Source organism: Mandrillus leucophaeus, unplaced genomic scaffold, assembly GCF_000951045.1.
Source record: "Mandrillus leucophaeus isolate KB7577 unplaced genomic scaffold, Mleu.le_1.0 Scaffold291, whole genome shotgun sequence".
NCBI lineage: Eukaryota > Metazoa > Chordata > Mammalia > Primates > Cercopithecidae > Mandrillus > Mandrillus leucophaeus.
The window spans coordinates 200,111-214,016 of NW_012103043.1; the positions used below are offsets into that span (position 1 = coordinate 200,111).

Here is a 13,906-nt window from a genome sequence, read left to right on the forward strand (position 1 = left end):
GATTACACCACTGTTCTCCAGGCTGGGCAACACAGTGAAACCCTATCTGTTTAAAATAAATAAATAAATAAAGGTGAGGCATGGTGGCTCACACCTGTAATCCCAGCACTTTGGGAGGCTGAGGTGGGTGGATCACAAGATCAAGAGTTCGAGACCAGTCTGGCCAACATGGTGAAACCCTATCTCTACTAAAAATACAAAAATAAGCCGGGCATGGCGACGCATGCCTGTAGTCCCAGTTAGTTGGGAGGCTGAGGCAGGAGAATCACTTGAACCCAGGAGGTGGACGTTGCAGTGAGCCGAGATCGCGCCACCACACTCCAGCCTGGGCAACAGAGTGAGACTCCATCTCAAAAAAAAAAAAAAAAATTCAAACTAAATACTCGCCACTATTTTCTTCTAGTTGTTTTATGGTTATTGTTTTTACATGTAACCTTTTCACCTTTCCAGAATGTATGCTGCTACATATCCTAAAGACCCAGCTTCCTTCATTTCTAAATACTCTGCTATTCAGTGCAATTTGAGTTGCCATCTTTATCGAGCCCTAAATTCTGACTTGGATCATGATTTCAGAATTTCTGTTGGCCTGGAGACTCGGGAAGCAGTGGCAGGCACACCTTGGAAGCACCTCAGCCCTTGCCTTATGCTCTCACATTTGACAGCATAGCATCCTCTTCATTATCCCTCTCGCATGCCTGCCTTAGTTATCCTTGCATTCCAGACAATTCAGAACCAAAGTAACCAAAACCTCTCCCCATGTTTTATCTGGACATGGGTTACCTCTACTAAGTACTCTGGGGAAAGCCCTGCAGTGGTACGGGGAGGCCTGTTGCATCTGACCCAGCCCACGAAGAGCCTCCCCTGGTTTGTGCCGGCTCTCACACACTCCACCCCGACCACTCCTACACCACCAGGCTTGAGCCATGTCATCCAGCGTGCCCCAGTCGTGTTCTGTAACCAGGGGCCTTCCTCTGCAAGCACACAGCCGCGTCCCGTGGTCCTCAGGCCTGCAGAGCTCCTGACGTGTCTGTGACTATCCTCCCTCACTCGTGAACAGCACCCGGCCTCCAGGATCCAGAGGGCCCAAGCCACTCCCTGCCTTGGTGTCTCAGCCCTCACACCCCCAAATCCCTCTGTGACAGGTCCACCCACCCACACCTGCCTTCGGTGCCCTGGCATTCAGAAAAGCCAGCACTCTGCCTGTCAGCAGCTGGGGGCCGATCCCAGTGCTCAGTCCTGAGCCACAGGCACTCAGGGCTCTAGAGGTGTCCACCCCGGTCACACACGGTTCCCCCATCACCACGACCCACCTTGAAAGCTGGGCCCGGTGTCCTGTCCACGTAGGGGGTTTCCGACCCTTCAACTCTCAACGGTGTGTTCTCAACCTCCCCCCAGGTCATCATTGGGGACTCGTTCACACCTGCAAATAAAGAGCCCAAAACCATCTCAGGCCAGAGGACTCCCCACCACCCTCCCCTCCAGTCACAGCCTGTTCACCCAATGTGCATCCCAGCTAACATGAATACAGGCAGCTAGCCCTTTCTCCTTCCCCAGGACTCTGGAACCCTGGCACCTCCAAACTCCGAAAGGGAAATGCCAAGCTCCTAGCAGGCCCGAGGCAGGCTCAAGGCCCTACAGCCATGTACTTAGCCTACGAGCCTCTGCGAGGTCTCCCCCAGCCATGCAGGAGGAGACACTCAGGCCTTCCAGGGCTCCCAAACCTCCTAGAACCCCGGGTAAACCTGTGGTGCCTTCACATGCCCTGGCCTGTGACACAGCACCAGCACCCAAAAGCACAGAGGCCAGAGTGCAGGAGGGGCACCCATGCATGCCACGGGACCACCTGAGTGTCACCTGCCCCCTGAGGTGCCGAGCCTCCCTCCCTGCAGTGCTAGGTAGACTTAGACTCATAAGCACTGTGCACCCACCTGCTGACATCACAGCAAGGACCAGGACAGGACACATCACCCCAGGACATCTCGGGTCAGGTCTGCCTGAGAGTCCAGCCCGCCCATGGCCCCAAGCAGCCTGGACACCTGGCCTCTAAGGCCTTGTACAGACAGGAGACCAGGTCCCTGAGTTACACAACGTGTGGGGCAGGCCAGGTGGAGAGGCCAAGAGTGGCCAAGGCCGACTGAGAAGCCCACCTCTCCCAGGGAGTCCCAGCAGTAGGCCACTTGCCAGTGGGCACTTTTCTCACCAGGGGCAGGAGAAGGAGTGGCAACAAATCCAAATCCACTCACTCGAGGGGACTCCTGGGGGATCAGCTCCTTGCCATCAGGGCCCACCTTGCCCTGTTTGTGCTGGAACAAGCAGAGAGGCTGGCATCAGGGGGACTGCAGCCCACGCTCGACAGCGGGCTAGTGGGCAAACACGTAGGAACATGCTGGAAACACTTCCTCTGCTCAAGGCAAGGCTGGGACTCTGAGGTTGGCAGCCTTCTTGGAGAAAGAGAGGGAGGGCCCCTGCCCCAACCACCCCAAAGACTTTGAGGGCCTGTCAAAGTGGGCACCTGAGCGAGGGAAGCCCCTCCTCCCATCCAGGGAGGTGCCAGGGCTCAGCTCCAGCTGCGCCTATCCCAGCGACTCCAGAGGATGCTGACGCCAGGTCCCTGCAGGGGGCAATGCTGACGACAGACAGGACTTATGCTCTAGTCTCTTCCTGCCTTCCCCACTTCAACCCTGTGACCGCCACAGTCACTGTCAGAGAGTGTCCACTCGTCTTGCCCCCAGACTCAGACAGCCGCTGCTCTCTGCCAACCCAGGGCCTGTCTCACCCCAGCCACCCCCTGGGACTGGGCTCCCTCTGCTGCTCGCTGGCTTCCCTGCCCGGCGTGTGCGCGTGCAGCGGCCAGCCTGGACTCGCTCCCAGCAGCCCCTTTTCTCTCATGCCCCTGCCATCAAGGGAGCTGGCACAGATCTGGACCTATAGAACGTGTGTAACCAAGGCAGCGTTCAATGGAAGCCCACTGGGGCTGAGGAAAGACTCAGGACCCTGCCACACAGGGCCGCAGATGGTTCCACTCACTGAGCTCCGCCAAGCTCAAGGACATGAGAGAGATCATGCCTGCCCCCAGGCAGCCCTGCCCCGCCTGGTGCATGTGACCCTGCTGACCCGCCACTCACCTGGGCATTGAGGGCGGCTGCCTGCTGGAGCTGGCACCTGCTCAGGGCTTGGCTGAAGGGATCCCTAAGGAAGCGCGTGTTCTTATGCACCACCTGCCGGGGCTTCTTAAACAGCTGCTCCTCATCACGGACACCTGGCAGACGAAGCAAAGGTAGCAGCAGGTGTCTGAAGGGCAGCAGCCTAAGAAGCATGAGGAGCTCGCTTCTCGGCCAAGTCACTCCCAGATGAACAGAAGCACTGAGCAGAATGCAGGCCCTGGTGCTGCTGGAGAGGGCCTCACTCACTGCTGACCTCACACAGACCTGTCCACTCTGAGACAGACCAGTATCCCTCGGAGGCCCAAACTGCAAGGGGGCACGGACATACACACCTGGAAGGCTGCTCCAAACACAGAGCCAGACACACGCAGCTCTACCCAACACCTCCCCATCTGGCTGCCAGGCCCGCTGCTTACCCTCTGGATAGTACATGAGGGAATTCTTGGCCTTGTACTTCCAGGTCTCCACACCGGCCTGGCTGCTCTCGATGGCCTGGTGCTCTGCTGACGGGAGTTCAAGATTATCTTTCTGCCTCTGCAATCACATGGGGAAAACTGATGGTCAGAGATGCCCCTGGGCATTGTACCCACAGCCCTGGGGCTCCCCTAACCACCACAGAGAGTGCCTACGCCTATGTGACACCCAAGACCCCAAAGACACCTTCTCAAACTCCTCCTCAGCCTGGTAGAGCCAAGCGTGGCGTGCCCGGCTCCTCTCCTTGGCCACCTCCATGATCTCCTGGAAGGAGGCATTGTCCTCACTCGTGTAGCGGCTCAGGAAGACATCTAGGCTGGGCAGTGGCTCCTTCTCCTCCTCCTCTCCAGCCTCTCCTGCTTAGGGGTTGCGGGAGGAGGAACACAGCACCCTTTGCAGTCAGGAAAGAGGACGACACCCAGGCCCAGGAATCACAGCCCCCAACATGCAGTGCTGGAATCCTCTCCCCTGGTCCTGGCTTCTGCCCATGAGAGCCCACACTGCCAAGGACTCCCCATGGGGGCAGAATCCACCCACTCTGACTGCCCAGAGAGCCTTCAGGTGGTGCTCTACAGATGCAGGGCTAGCTCTGCTCATGTACTGGATGCCAAGGGAATTACACAGTCTGATTCAGACTGGAGGGAGCAACACAGGTGTTAGAGTAAGAGCTCGTGATCACAGGCAGGCTCCTCCCCCACCAAAGTGGTGCCAGCCCTGTGGTATGTACCTCCAAATCCTCGGGGGCTCTCCCTCACTTCCTAGGATTTCCTTACTTTAACCACTCTTCTCTTCCCAGTACCTGTACTACAAGTGGGTGGTCATCGCCTAATCATCCTGACCTGAGGGCCAGCCCCAATTCCAGGGACCCCATACGACCCGGTCCTCTGGACGGGGCCTCACAGGTGCTAAGCCACAACCCCAAACACCTCGACACCAAGCCTGCCACCATGGAAAGTGGTACCCCCACTGAGGTGGTGCCCTGGTGCTGCATGTGGTGGTGCAAACTTCAGTGGGGCCACCTGGAGAGCTTTGCCTTCGAGTCTAGTGACAGTCCTGACCACCTGCTACAGGCGAGGCTATGCACAAGGCACAGCGGCTACAAGTTCAAGACCCAAGGGATGAGGACAGGGGTCAGAGAGATAAGAAGTGAAACCCTGACCATCGCTGAGACCTGCAGAAGTGACTCCCTTTCTGAGCCTCAGCTTCCTCACCTGTAAACGCGATGATGGCTCCTACCACTTAGGTTCTGAAAAGGATTCCTATATTTACTGGCATGTAGGTGTACAGGTATTGAAAATCTGCAAATTGGCTACGTATTGATGGCTCACACTTGTAATCCTAGCACTTTGGGAGGCTGAGATGGGAGGATCACTTGAGCTCAGGAGTTCAAGACCAGCCTGGGCAACATAATGAAACCTCATCTCTATAGGAAAAAAAAAGGAAGAAAAAAATCTACAAATTGTCCTGTGATGCACAAGCTACATTTCAACAGATAATCAAGTTTCAAGGACAACAAGGACTGTGTTAATGGCCGAAAAAGCTGAATTGTAAAGCAAAAAATATCATGTTTGTGCAAACATACAACACATCTGTGCTGTTCCAGCACACTGGAGTCTAGAAACTGATAGGAAAGAGCGTCTCATTCGTCCATACGTGCACTGACGTTCTACTACTGATTAAAAGAGGGCCTGACCATGCGGAAGTCCCATGGCGTGCACAACACTTACATTCAACAGGACTCGGAGTGCCCTTTCCTAAACGGACTCCCCCATCAAGTCACGATGTTACCATATAGACCTGTGTGTCCCAGCAAACATGCTGAAGATGACAACTTTCATCTGTTCCACGTGTACCTGTGCAAGGCCCACAATACCACGTGTGCTGTTCCCAACACAGCATACAGATGAAAGCAAAATAACGCTTCTGCTCTTATGCAAGCGATGCCAATTAGGGAAAGAGACCATAAATAGTAATCCCTTTAAAATGTTATGTCTCGGCCAGGCGCGGTGGCGTAAGCCTTGTATATTAAGGTGTAAACCTGTAATCCCAGCACTCCGGGGTGTAAACCTGTAATCCCAGCACTCTGGGGGGGCCAAGGCAGGCAGATCACCTGAGGGCAGGTGTTCAAGACCAGCAGGCCCAATATGGCAAAATCCTGTCTCTACTAGAAAATACAAAAATTAGCCAGGTGTGGTGGCAGGAGCCTGTAATCCCGGCTATTTGGGACGCTAAGGCAGGGAGAATTGCTTGAATCCGGGAGGTGGAGGTTGCGGTGAGCTGGGATCACACCATTGCACTCCAGCCTGGGTGACAGAGTGAGGCTCTGTGTCAAAAAATAAAAAATAAAGTAAAATAAAATAAAATAAAATAAAATGTCTTGTGATGAAAAACCAAAGCCAGGCTGGAAGCCACAGAGCACCAGTGGTGTTGTGACTTTACAGTGGCAGGTCAAGAAAGGTTTCTCTGAACAGGTAACATCTATGCAGAGATCTATAGGAAGAAAAGCAGCGAGCCATGCAGTTATCTGGGAAGCAACCAATATGAAGGAAACAAATGGAGAGGCCCTGAGGTGTCTTCAGGATAGTGACAAAAGGGGCCTTCCAACATCCATGAAGCCCACAGGGCAGGCCTGGAACACAGCCGAAAAGCCAGTGAGAGCTAGTGAGAGTCCCATTTCACAGAGGCGAGTCACGTGTGGGAGCTGAACCCAAATGTTTAACAGTTAGACCAACGTCCTTTGACTTCACAGGCTGCTATTTAGGCAAGACCCCCAGGAACAAGATGTGACCTGCAGCCCTCTGGAGCACCCCCTCAGGGCCTCACAGGCTAAGATTCCCAGGCAATCCTGACCAGGTGACTGAAAGAGGGCATCCTCACTCACCATCCTCCGGGCCTCGGCCGCGGGGCCTGGGCTTGTTGCCCACCACTCCAGGGCCTGCATGCACCTCAGGGGTTTCAAACGTGGCTGGAGTCACATCTAAGGGAAGAGGGGGGATGAGAATTAGAGCAGCCCGAAGCAACAGTTCAGCAGGCTTTCCCCTCTCCACTACCCATAGGGTCCTCATACAGGGCGGCGGGGGCTCCCGGGACATCTTGCCCAAGGCAGAGCCAAATTTGATGGCAATCTGGCGCATCCGTTCCAAGTCTCCATTCTCCTCGGCTTCCAGGTACTCCTTCTGTGCCTGGAGCTTCTCCACATCAGGAAAGAAATCCCTTTGGATGACTGTCTGGAGGCCCTGCAAGGAGAGGTCAGAATGAAGGTCAGAGGCTGGGCACAGTGGCTCATGCCTGTAATTCCAACACTTCAGGAGGCCAAGGCAGGTGGATCACGAGGTCAGGAGTTCCACACCAGCCTGGCCAACATGATGAAACCCCATCTCTACTAAAAATACAAAAAATTAGCCGGCCATGGTGGCAGGCACCTGTAGTCCCAGCTACTTGGGAGGCTGAGGCAGGAGAATCGCTTAAACCCGAGAGGTGGAGGTTGCAGTGAGTCGAGATCATGCCTCTGCACTCCAGCCTGGGTGACAGAGCAAGACTGTCTCAAAAAAAAAAGAAAGTTTGAATTGCCGTCTGGGCGTTCCTGCCTTAGAGTCCACTCCTTCAAATTCTGCTTCCCCAGTGATTGGGCCTGGCTTGAGGGAGCTTGAGGGCACTTTCTAGCCAGGTTGAGCATCCCATATGGTTGCCATGCTGCAACCTCTAACATCACTAAACACTCTTCTGATGTCCGTGAAACTCTTCTCTCTCGCCCTTGCTAACTGGTCATTCTCATTCTCCATTGCTGGCTGCCCACCAGCCAGACCAACGCGGGTATTATCACTTTCATTCCACACATGACTTTCTATTTCCAATCTAAACCTTTTTCCTGGCGGGGCATGGTGGCTCACGCCTGTAATCCAAGCACTTTGAGAGGTTAAGGCGGGCGGATCATCTGAGGTCAGCAGTTCGAGATCAGCCTGGCCAACATGGTGAAACCCTGCCGCTACTAAAAATACAAAAATTAGCCAGGCGTGGTGGCGGGCACCTGTAGTCCCAGCTACTCGGCAGGCTGAGGCAGGAACGAGACTCCGCCTCAAAAAATAAAATAAAAACAAACCTTTTTCCTGAGTAACTTCAGCCAGTCACTAGCACCGGCTGAGATTCCCAAGTCTGCACCTCCAGCCAGACCTTGCTCCCGAGCTGCGAATTTGGGCACCCAACCGTCCGTTAAAGCCACTCATCTACATATCCCAAAAGGTGTCCCGAATTACACAGGTCTAAAACCAAACTGACTTCCGCCAATCCCCGTTTCAGCTCCTTCTGTGAGCTTGTGGTGGGGCGACGGAGGTCCACTCACTCGAGATGCTGTTACAACTGCAGGCTTTTTCCTGGAACCCCAGCATTCCTACTTGATGCCACCGCTCTTTAGAAAGCCCTCTTTGCCACCATCCTTCCAGTGTGTCAAACTCTTACACTTTAACAGAAAATCTTATTTCCCTGACCCCCGTCCCACAGAAAGAGAGCCGCTCCCTCTTTTCCCTGACAACACTGCTACAGCCTCTTCCACCACAGACGTCTTCCTCTGCCCTGTTTACTTGACTCGTGGGACCGTCCACACCCCAAGGGCAGGGACTCCGGCTCCTCCACTTCCAAGAGGAGACGGAGCGTCAAGACCCGAGAAAGGGAACCCGAGGGGAGCGTGAAGCAGGGGAGGGGCCCAGAAGTCGCCGGCGTCCGCACCGAGGTCGTACCTCAATATACTCTTCCTCGTCCAGGACCCGCTGCTTGCTCGTCGCAGCCCCAGCCTCTCCCGCCTCGCGCTTCCTCGGGGGCCTGGACGCGGCGGGGAGCAACAAGGACGAAGCTGATGCGCCCGGAGTCTCCATCGCTATCCCAGGAAAAACCTCTGGCACCCCAGGCGCGTCACAGGGTGGAGGGGGCGGGATTGCATCATTTGCGCAGGCGCCTCCAATAGTTGGCCAATGGAAAAGCTGTGGCTCTAGAAAGCCAGCGCGCGCTCCGTACTGACGTCACTATAAATGCTAGACATTATGGGAGTTGTAGTCTTTGTCCTGCCCCGCGCTATTCATGCTTGTCAACGCTGTGAACACGAGGCGGTGCTGTGGAGGTGGCGGGGGGCGGGTGCTATGGGGCGTGTTCTTCACGCGAAAAATTCTAGCTTTACGGTGCCCAAAGGCCTTAGAATTCTAATTTCCCACAAGTAAGAACTATGTATGCTTCGAGATTATTCAACAAAAATACACACGAGAAAATGTGCTTATATAGGAGTTTCAAGCTTTATGCAAAAAAAGGGCCTTAAAACAATTTTTTTTTTTTTTTTTTGAGATGGAGTTTCGCTCTTGTTGCCCAGGCTGGAGTGCAATGGTGCGATCTCGGCTCACCGGATTTCCCGGGTTCAAGGGATTATCCTTCCTCAGCCTCCCGAGAAGCTGGGATTACAGGCATGGGCCACCACGCCCAGTTAATTTTGCATTTTTAGTAGAGACAGGTTTTCTCCATGTTGGTCAGGCTGGTCTCTGGATCACAGGCGTGAGCCACCGCGCCCGGCCAAAACAATCTTTTTTTATAGCTATCTAACAAAAGATAAAAGAAAGAACAAGACAGTGGATCAATTAAGAAATGTCTAAAGATTATTCTGAATCCCAGCACTTTGAGAGGCCAAGAGGGGCGGATCACCTGAGGTCAGGAGTTCGAGACCAGCCTGGCCAACAAGATGAAACCCGATCTCTACTAAAAACACACAAAAGGCCGGGCGCGGTGGCTCACCGCCTGTAATCCCAGCGCTTTGGGAGGCCGAGGCGGGTGGATCACGAGGTCAGGAGATGGAGACCATCCTGGCTAACATGGTGAAACCCTGTCTCTACTGAAAATACAAAAAAAAAAAAATAAGCCGGGCATGGTGGCTGGCGCCTAGTCCCAGCTACTCGGAAGGCTGAGGAAGGAGAATTGCTTGAACCCAGGAGGCACTTGAATCCTGAGGCAGGAGAATGGCGTGAACCCGGGAGCAGAGATGGCAGTGAGCCCAGATCGTGCCACTGCACTCCAGCCCGGGGGACAGAGCAAGACGCCGTCTCAAAAAAAAATAAAAAATAAAAAAATAACATGCACACACAAAAAAAATTAGCTGGGCATGGTGGCGGAGGCGGGTGCCTGTAGTCCCAGCTACTCGGGAGGCTAAGCTGGAGAATCACTTGAACCCAGTAGGCGGAGGTTGCAGTGAGCTGAGTTCACGCCACTGCACTCCAGCCTGGGCAACAAGAGTGAAACTCTGTAAAAAAATAAATAAATAAATAAAAGAGATTATTGGGCCCCCAAATGCCATAGTGGGCTTCCCAGAAGAGGGATAATTCTCATTCAAGGCCAGGCACAGTGGCTCATGCCTGTAACCTCAGCACTTTGGGAAGCACAGGCAGGTGGATCACTTGAAGTCAGGAGTTTGAGACCAGCCTGGCCAACATGGTGAAACTCCAACTCTACTAAAAAAAAATATGTATACACACACACACACACACACATTAGCTGGGCGTGGTGGTGGGTGCCTGTAGTCCCAGCTACTTGGGAGGCTGAGGCAGGAGAATCACTCGAACCCAGGAAGCGGAAACTGCAGTGAGCAGAGATTGTGCCACTGCGCTGGGCGTGGTGGTAGGTGCCTGTAGTCCCAGCTACTTGGGAGGCTGAGGCAGGAGAATCACTCGAACCCGGGAAGCGGAAACTGCAGTGAGCAGAGATTGTGCCACTGCACTCCAGCCTGGGTGACAGAGTGAAACTCTGTCCAAAAAAAAAAAAAAAAATTAACATTCAAGTGGACCAGAAAATTTAAGGAATTTCTCCCCAAACGGAAGATGTGAATTATGTCAGACAAATAAATTGTGCCCTGGAACAATTTAATACAATTTTGCTTTTGCAACATACACTTCATTCACTGAAGTGCAGCGTGCTGCTGCTGCCCTGGTCGAAGTGACAGGGCAATGGGGGAGACAGAGACACTTGTTAGATCATCACACAAACAGGTGTAAAATTGCAGCTGTGTCCTTGCAAGAAAAGAGTTTGTACTTGGGGAATCTTGACCTAGTTTGGGAGGTCAGAGAAGTTTCCCTAGGCAGAAAGTGATTGCAGATTCAAAAGATGAACAGGCAGTGGTCAGGTGGAAAGAGCATGTGCAAAGGCCTAGTGGTGGGAGGGAGCAAGGCAAGTTCCCAAGAAGTCCTTTGGAAATGCAGAGTGCAGTGAGGTGTGAGATGATGCCAGAGAGGCAGGGCCAGGCTGCACGGGGCCTCGTGGGGTATGGTGAGGTGGTTTGTCTTTATTCTGAATTGAAGGGACAGGCCAGGCACAGTGGCTCATGCCTATAATCCTAGCACTTTGGGAGGCCTAGGCTGGCGGATCATTTGAGGCCAGAAGTTTGAGGCCCGCCTGGTCAACATGGCAAGACCTCATCTCTACAAAATATTTTTCAAGTTAGCCAGGTGTGGTGGTGCCCACCTGTGGTCCTAGCTACTCAAAAGGCTGATGCGGGAGGATCACTTGAGCCCAGGAGCTGGAGGCTGTAGTAAGCCGTGATTGTACCATTGCACTCCAGCTTGGGTGACGGAGCGAGACCTTGTCTCAAACAAACCAACCGACAAAAAAGCAGAGCCAGTGTGGGTGCAGGTGGACAAGACTGGAAACAGTTGGCAGTGGTCAAGGTGAGAGGTGACGGTGGCTTACATCAGACTGGTACAGTTAGAGCTGAAGAGATTCTGGAATTTATTGATAAACAGTAAAATTGACTTCCTGTCAGCCTGGGTATAGTGGATGATCAGGAGAAGGAAGGGTCCAGTGACCGCTGGCTCTTTGGCTCATGTGCCTGGTTTGCACAGAAGAGCTCACTGTGGACAAGGTGACCTTAAGGAGTCTGTGGGCTTCAAGCAGACAGCTGGAGATAAATACCTGGCTCAGGGGAAGGGCCTGAGCTTGACATGTAAATGTGGCAGAAAGATGGGAACTGGAGCCCGAGGGTAAAAGATAAACCAGGGAGAGGGTGAAGATGAGAAGTGAGCACCTGGGTGTGAGCCTGAAGGATGCCTATGTTAACAGCCTGCTGGGGGGGGCGGTCAGCCTGCCAAGGAGCAGCTAGAGCTCAAGGAGCAAATTCAGGAGAGCAACACAGCCACTGAGCCCTGGAAGGTGGCGCTCCACAAGCTCTGATCAGGGCTCCCGACACAATGACAGATGGCCATTCAACCAAGGAGTGCGAGGGGCCTGGAACCCGCCAGATGGGAGTGTCCCCACCTGCAAGGGAGCTGACTGGGACACGGGCATGTCCACAGGTCGTCTGTTCAGTCCCCGAGGGCAAGACCAGGGTTCAGGGAGAAGGGTTTTGTGACAACCAGCAGTGTGCATGCTAGGGGTGGAGGCGGGAATGCTAGGGACACCCAGCAGTGTCAGGGCAGTTCTGACTGGGGACACCATGCTTGCTTGGTGTTATCCAAGCTGGCCAGCCTTGGGGTGTCCGAGGAGCTGCAGCCCTGGCTTCTACAGTCCTGCTTTTAGAGATGGATTTCCTTTCCTGCAGGGAGAACTGCCCCGTTTCCTGCAGGGCCTGTAAGGTGACAGAGCGAGGTGCTCAAGCCAGCTGAAGGGGATGTGAGATGCTTTGGACCCACTGTAGGGCGTACTTGGAGAATCGAAGGCTTCTTTGCAGGGTGCCTTTTGCCATGGGCCAGGATAAAGAAGGGGAGGGCAGGCATCTTCCTAGGCAGCAGGGGTGGGGTCTCCCCAATCCAATCTCCTCTTGCCCTACCCTAGGATGGCAGAGATTGCTGTGAGGGAGGCCGACCCCACAGCACAGAAAACCCCAGGAGGAAGCAGGGGACCCCCACCCATGGGCAGGTTCACAGTAGCCCAGAGGCCAGGGCTGGACCCCAGGGGCCCAAGGCCACCATCCATGGAGCAGTCTCCTCTGCTGGGGGGCACCCTGGTGCAGAGACTGAGGCCTCGCAAAGCTGTGCTCCTCTCAAAGACAGCTGTACCCTAAACTCCCCTCGCTGCAAAGGAAGGAAGAAGGGACAGCTCCTTGTTGGTTGTGAGGGTGGAGCCAAGGGGGACTTGAGACTCTGGGCGGCTTCTGTGGTATCTGAAGTTGCTTGTTTCTCAGTATCAGCGCGAGGCTCGAAGGTGAAGGTGAAGGTGAAGGTGAAGGGACTGGGGAGGGGCTCCTGGAATCGCTCCTGCGACCTTCTTATCCTACAGGTCCAGATACCAAGAGTCAGCCCAGGGCCTGGGAAGCCTGCAACCCCAGGACTGCACACACACGAACCCCACCCTGCTTCCCGCTGCGGGAGGGCGGGCCAGGTCAAGTTGGGTCAATGTTCACATTGAGAAGAGGGAGGCCAGCATGTCCCAGGGTGCGGAGAGAGGCTCCGCTGCGGAGGATTCTGGGTCCAGTGTTGATACGGAGTGGTTCCCCTCCTGGGGTGGAGTTAGTGTCTCTTGGGGTGATGAGGGGGTGAGGAAGCTGCTCTATGCCCCAGCCCACCTCCAAGGGACTCCCCACTCCCACTACCGTGGAACACCATGCACCAGGGGCCCTGGGCTGGGGTCCTTCCTTCCCAGCGAGGAGTGTTTAGGGTACAGCTGTCTTTAGGGTACAAGCTGCAGGAGGCAAGGGCTGTGGAGACGGGCGGAGCAGACGGGTATACTCTCCCAGTTCCTTTTCGGGTAGATCTGTCTTCTCCCAGAGCCAACTCCAAAGACCCCAAAAAGGGTGGCCGAGCCCAGGGGCAGCTCCTAGAGTCATCAGCAGCTCCCCTTGGAGGACTTCTTGACGCCGGGCAGGAGCCTCGTGGAAGCCGACGCGCGCTTCTGGTGTCGCCATTTGGCCCGGCGGTTCTTGAACCAGACCTGGGAATGAGGAGAATGTTCAGCCCCAGCCCAGGTCCCACGTCCCACCGGCTCCCGAGGCTCCCACAGGGACCGACAAGGGAGCTTCGCGACAGGGGCGTCGGCGGACGGCGCTGCAGAGCCGGCAACCGGCAGCGGCTGCGCGCCACCTGCTCTTATTCGCTGCGGACAGACTCGGTGGGTCTGAACGCGAAATGGGAACCCCCTTCGTACCCGCCCCAGCCTCCAGCTGGCGGCGAACAGGACGCCCCTTCTTGGGTTCAGGGCCCTTCTGAATATCCCAAATTCGGGACGTGAAGGCGCGCCTCTTTCGTCATCAGGGTAAAGTGTAAAACAAAAGTAGCCCTCCCGTCCCTTTCCCGCGACACCTGCCCGCCCTCACC

At 54.7% G+C, this 13,906-nt stretch overlaps 1 protein-coding gene across 2 annotated transcripts in view; it reads right to left on the reverse strand.

Moving 5' to 3' along the window:
* DGCR14 (DiGeorge syndrome critical region gene 14) overlaps positions 1-8,591 on the reverse strand; it is a 10,934-nt gene extending 2,343 nt beyond the window's left edge. The window contains exons 1-8 of one of the 2 annotated variants that reach the window (XM_011986004.1): positions 8,372-8,591; positions 6,706-6,874; positions 6,520-6,615; positions 3,825-3,994; positions 3,581-3,698; positions 3,126-3,259; positions 2,201-2,303; positions 1,311-1,420 (exon numbers count right to left, since the gene is read on the reverse strand). In XM_011986004.1, the coding sequence (XP_011841394.1) occupies positions 1,311-1,420; positions 2,201-2,303; positions 3,126-3,259; positions 3,581-3,698; positions 3,825-3,994; positions 6,520-6,615; positions 6,706-6,874; positions 8,372-8,506 (1,035 nt within the window). In that variant the 5' untranslated portion in view covers positions 8,507-8,591. Of the gene's footprint in view, positions 1-1,310; positions 1,421-2,200; positions 2,304-3,125; positions 3,260-3,580; positions 3,699-3,824; positions 3,998-6,519; positions 6,616-6,705; positions 6,875-8,371 lie in introns of both variants that reach the window. The other variant, XM_011986002.1, reaches the window with a different exon arrangement.
* Between the last annotated feature and the right edge of the window lie 5,315 nt (positions 8,592-13,906).